Source organism: Triticum dicoccoides, chromosome 4B (genome assembly GCF_002162155.2).
Source record: "Triticum dicoccoides isolate Atlit2015 ecotype Zavitan chromosome 4B, WEW_v2.0, whole genome shotgun sequence".
Classification (NCBI taxonomy): domain Eukaryota; kingdom Viridiplantae; phylum Streptophyta; class Magnoliopsida; order Poales; family Poaceae; genus Triticum; species Triticum dicoccoides.
Window position 1 is genome coordinate 99,641,966 of NC_041387.1, and position 5,265 is coordinate 99,647,230.

A 5,265-nucleotide genomic window follows, 5' to 3' on the forward strand; every position below is an offset into this window, starting at 1 on the left:
CGGCGTTCCTCGTCGCTTCCATCTTGGGGCGACGCCTTTGAAGGTCCGGTCCTTCATCTGCTGGTGGTGGCTCTGTGGCTTTGCAACTTCGTCGTCGGCTAGGTGAGTACGCGGCCTCGAGGCCGGCGTGGAAGTCAGAGCGGCGGCTCCGGGTATCTCCTACTTGTGGTGGTTGGCTTTGGTCGCCAGGGCGACATGGTCATTGATTAGGTGGGTTTGCGGCCTCTGGGCCAGAGTGGAAGTCGGTGCGGCGGCGCCAGAGATCTCGTACGCGTAGGGTGTTGGTCATTGATTAGGTGGGTTTGCGGCCTCTGGGCCAGAGTGGAAGTCGGTGCGGCGGCGCCAGAGATCTCGTACGCGTAGGGTGTTGGCTTTGGCCTCTAGGGCGGCGAAGCCATCGACTAGGCTGGTGCGTGGCCTCGGGGCCGGTGTGGATGTCGGAGCGGCGGCTCCGGAGCCCAGTGTTCTGTTGTAGGGTGTCGTCTCTGGTCACTTGGGTGACAGTGTCGTCGACTCGAGTGGTGTGCAGCCTCGGGGCTGGCGTGTGCGTGTATCGCAGATGTATCGATTTTCGGCCAGTTTTCCTTATAAACTGGCCAATTCTTTTCTTCTTAATGAAAAGGCAGAGCTCCTGCCGGTTGCTCGAAAAAAAATGAGAGGGCGTGAGAGGGTAAGGATTAGGTGCAGTCCTAAATAGTATATATCTGAGTTCCTAAGGATAAAAATAATAAAATAGTAAACAAATGTATTGCACCAACACCAACCTGAAATTGTCTAATCTCTTTCTTTTTGTTTCTAAAATTGTTTGATGGGCTGTAAGCTAAATTCCCTGATTTCTGGACTACAGGTGTTTTTTTTTCTGATTTCCTGTAACATTCAAAAAAGTCTCAGCTAAACCACCACCAATTTCAATCTACTAATTCATCTGAAAACGGCACCTGCAACTATCAACACTCTCCCTGCACCAGAATTTGCATGAACACTTGTATAGTTCTATCAGATCACTCTTCTTTGGAAAAAGGAAAGGAAGCTGCTCCCTCAGGCTCTGCATCAATCGGTGCACACGGCCACAGCACTAGTTGATCATGGTTATCGGCTCACTGATCCACCATTTATTTTCTGCCCTGAACCTGGAAGCTGAACCTAACGCTGTATACTTTCCTGTACAGTTATCATTGATATGGGGATCCGGGGGCTATCCCTTCCACGGTGAAAGGGGCTTGCCGGTCCACTATGGCTAGTGCTAACTGAATTGCTCGCCTCCTGCATCTCCGACCGATCAGAAGTACTGTTCAAGAACTTGTCGAGCCTCGCATGGATCGCACATACGAGATGGTGGAGAGCCAGCACCATGTCCAGAATGTAGTGTTCGGTCTTCTCCTTGTCGGCATGGTATAGCGTCTGAATCTTGAGCGCCTTCCTGCCATTTGTTCCGTTGGGCTCCCTATTAAGAATTCACGAGACAGCATCATCAGTAACATACATTTCAATTTTTGTTGCACACCTAGTGCATGAGAATGTGAACAATAGGATCATTGTTATTATACCCTTGGTCCTGCCATTCACCAAGCATCCGACGCCCCATCCTGATGTTCAGAATGGAGAAAATAAAATGATCAGTCAGCAGATCATTCATTCAGCAGTTTTTTGCAGAAATTAGTTGAGATGTTTGGATGAATTTGTTGTGTATGTTCAAAGAGTATGCATCTTTGCGGTACCTTATTGTGGATTCTGCCATTGGCAAGAGCCATTTCATTGTCTTGTTCATGTCATATGTGAGCTGTTCAACTGTCCTCTGAAGACAGCACATGCCAAGATCAGAAAACGATGAGCATGATAAAACCTATCAAGTTGGTCTGAAGAAAACAGTTGCTACCTTTTCTTTGTACTCATGACATTTCAACTTGGTTTGTATGGCTGATCTGACATATGGAGGCAACGCTTGGTACAATGAATCAACGCCGCTTTTCGGAATTGACGGTACAAATGATGCCTGGTAATGAGAAGCCATGATCAGAAACAAATAAGACATACTTTGATCATCCAAGTTGGGCATCAAATTAACTGAAAGTCTGAAAGAGTGGAACGATGCTTTGTCATTGTGTGTTCTTAGCGGACAAATTTGCATTGTGTAAACTATGGGCGGAACTAATTATGCTGATGATGTGTTTATGTCGTTTGCGACTACATTTGATCATTATCCTTAATAATGGCTCGATAAGCTGTGTTTGACATGATAATACATAGAGAAGGATCATACCAAACTCTTTATCTTGAAAATGATGTTCGCATAATGCAGAGCGAGATCGGCAGACCCTAAAGTTAACTGAATCGTCCCTTTCACTTCCATTGATTCATCTTCGTATTTCTTGAAGACATTTTTTATCTCTAACCGCAAGAAATGTACAACGCAAACAAGTTTTTCCACAACCTGCAGTAGAACAGTATGGAATATAAGTTTCTTGAAGATATTTATTTAAGTATGTATATTTCATAAATCATTACTAATAAAAGAGAAATTTAATCACCAGCATAGGGGTATAGAATTACATGTTCCATCTTCTTCATCCAAAGTGTTTGCTTCTTCAAGTCCTTGACGAATTTTCTTTCGATCTCCACAGCGTTCGAAAGAGATTGGATTGAACAGAACTGGTCCTCCTGTCCTTCCATGTGCTCTTCATAATTTTTCTTGTATATCTCCTCGGAGATGTCGAACCGACGCATTCCATGGTACAGTTGCTGCGCAACAGAAAATATAAGACATCGACCGCATCAGAATTCCAGTGGTTCTAGAGGAGGGAAATTTATCAAGGACATAAGCATAATGAACTATGAATGAGTCAACTGACCGCTGTCTGCTCCGCAAGCGCCATGAGATACTGCATACTGGAAGCTGCTGCTTCTTTAGAGTATTTCTGATGTGTGGGTTCAGACTCCAACCTCGAGAAATGCTGATCCAAGTTGTGCCATTTCGGATCTCTGCATAGGTTTCCGTACCGAGCAACATCTGTAGCAAACTCCTTAAACTCCTCCCTGCATATATAAATTAGACCCACAAAAAATGCATATAAGCAAATGTACAACCAGAAAGGAAGAGAAGCACTGCTAGTTAAATTAAGTTGCTTGAACTTGTCACTGCCTACCTTTTTTCGGCTCCGACAAGAGCAAGTAACTTGTTGCAATCATCTGAAACCAAGCATCGGACGCCTTGGGACTGAAGCACCGCAGACTTCAGGTTCCTCAAGCTTTGTTCAGAGAGGAATGTCATCAGATTGTAGCCCTTGCCAACTGTGTTGGCAACCTCAAAGGCCATGATCTCTATTGTCCTAGTTTCTTTGGCCGCAATACAGGACCTGATGCGAGAAACTGCGGTTTTCGGGGTACTTGAACTCCCTGGTGCCTTCCCTGATTCTGCTTTGAAGGTTTTGCTGGAAAACATGTCTGTTTGTGATGCCTGTAAGATCAAAGAGACAACATCAGAGGAGGCTTTTCTAATAGGATAGTTTGGCTGATCCACATTACATGGTTAATCATATAGAGGACTGATAGTTTTTCCAGGGAATCTGTGGTTTTCATGAACAATAAGCAAACAGAAGATATGCTTTGACAAGAAAATTAAACATAATTTCAACCACAAAACAGACAGGATATACATTTTCCACATGATTGCAGCAGAGCCACTCCTATTAACAAATCATCAACTATATCAGAATCCTAGATGATGAAAATACTCTCTCTGAAAACACCATTTCTATAAAAATCACCAATTGATCAAACAAGATTTCTATCCAAGCAGGAGCCCACAAAACCAAGCATCAAGGAAGTAATAATATGTCGGGCCACTTGCCTTTGATTTCCCCTTGTCAGACAATGTTGTCTCCTTGGCGGCCAGCGGCGGCGGCCTACCACCCTTCCCGCCTTCGCGGGCGATCTCCGGCGCCGTCTTCCTGCTCCGCTTATTTCCCATCCCAACGGATTGCAACTTCGGCGGCTGCTGCTGCTGCTGCTTCTCCTCCCCCTCCTCCTCATGGCAAGCAGAGGTTTCTTGATCCGAAGACGACAAGGATCCCAGCGCAAGCCTTCCCGAACAGCAGAGCCAACCCATCTTCCTCAATCCGATAAGGAAAGAACTGAAAACTCCACAGTTTCGGCGGCAAGTCGCGGTCTTTAGGGGAGATCCACCAATACGCCCATTCAAAATGATCGTGCGAGAAGCTCTGATTGCAAGAATCGGGAGAAATCAGTGACGGGATCCACACAAGAACATCCACGAAGGAGATGACCAGGAAATGGGGGGGACAATCGAAGAACGACGTTAATGTATAGCAGTTTGCAAGTGGGGGCAGGAAAGTCTACTCGTTAAGTAAACAAGTAAAGAATCCAGGTTTGATGCGCATTTTGCTCTTAGTTTAATGGTTGACTTGTGTATCCAGGTGGGAAGGCGAGATGGTCAAAACCCACAAATCAGATCTATTCTCTCCTCTTTTTTAACTTCGGAAGAAAAATCAGACAACCCATCTCACATACTCCTAGATCCGTTCCTCTCCATTCTAGTTTTGGTAAACTTTTATTTTAGATTAGTTTTGGTTAGCTTTTAGGTAACCTGCTTGACTTTGGGGTGGATTAGGATAATTCCGGCCTAGCCAATTTCTATCTTATCTATTCTTCATGATTATGCAATACCGAATGCCTTTCCGCCCCCTCTCATGGAGAAGATATTCAAAGAACTGGAGATAAGGGGCTTACCCGATGTATTCCTTACACGGCTGCTCATCGTCGATGCACGGGGAGGGGGAACTCGGTTTTTTGCCTGATTGTAGTCTCATCTTATGTATGCCTTCACTTGCATATCTTAGTGGTGTTGAGGTGGTAATGGTATCGACGCGATGGAATGAGTTTATTCAGCGGCACCAAGGTTTGGTTGGTCGGTGGAGTCGTGCTCGCAGGGTTGGTAGAGCTTACTACCGTATCACGCTATATCTGGCTGACGATAGGGGTGGTCCTTCATTTGGCTTGGTGTGCAAGGTCGTTGGTTCGGTGGTCATCGAGGTTCTCCTGGAGTGGTGGGGTCGGGCGAAAATAGTGACAAGCTTGGGATGCGCCTTGTGGTAGTGAAAACACAAGAAGCCAATGCCCAAGTAAAAAAATAGCTAGGTTGTTAGTATTTTCCACAGCGTTGCTACTCTCCGCACCATGCTATATTTGTTGATAGAGATGGTCCTCCGTTTGGCTTGGTGTGCAAGGTCGTTGGCTCGGTGGTCATCG

At 45.5% G+C, this 5,265-nt stretch overlaps 1 protein-coding gene across 1 annotated transcript; it reads right to left on the bottom strand.

Moving 5' to 3' along the window:
• Positions 1-760: 760 nt before the first annotated feature.
• Positions 761-4,916, bottom strand: LOC119293412 (protein PSK SIMULATOR 1-like). Its single transcript, XM_037571901.1, has 10 exons — positions 4,747-4,916; positions 3,848-4,217; positions 3,144-3,454; positions 2,850-3,033; positions 2,551-2,739; positions 2,261-2,431; positions 1,877-1,993; positions 1,719-1,795; positions 1,548-1,586; positions 761-1,444 (listed from the first exon to the last, which is right to left on the bottom strand). Exons 1-10 carry the CDS (start codon positions 4,824-4,826, stop codon positions 1,144-1,146), a joined length of 1,839 nt encoding a protein of 612 aa, XP_037427798.1. The 5' UTR covers positions 4,827-4,916; the 3' UTR covers positions 761-1,143.
• Between the last annotated feature and the right edge of the window lie 349 nt (positions 4,917-5,265).

Coding starts and splice junctions, on each gene's coding strand:
- LOC119293412 (XM_037571901.1), bottom strand. CDS start 4,826: ATGAGACTACAATCAGGCAAAAAACCGAGTTCCCCCTCCCCGTGCATC. Junction 3,455..3,847: donor CTGACAAGGGGAAATCAAAG/GCAAGTGGCCCG, acceptor TTGATCTTACAG/GCATCACAAACAGACATGTT. Junction 1,587..1,718: donor ATGGCAGAATCCACAATAAG/GTACCGCAAAGA, acceptor TCTGAACATCAG/GATGGGGCGTCGGATGCTTG.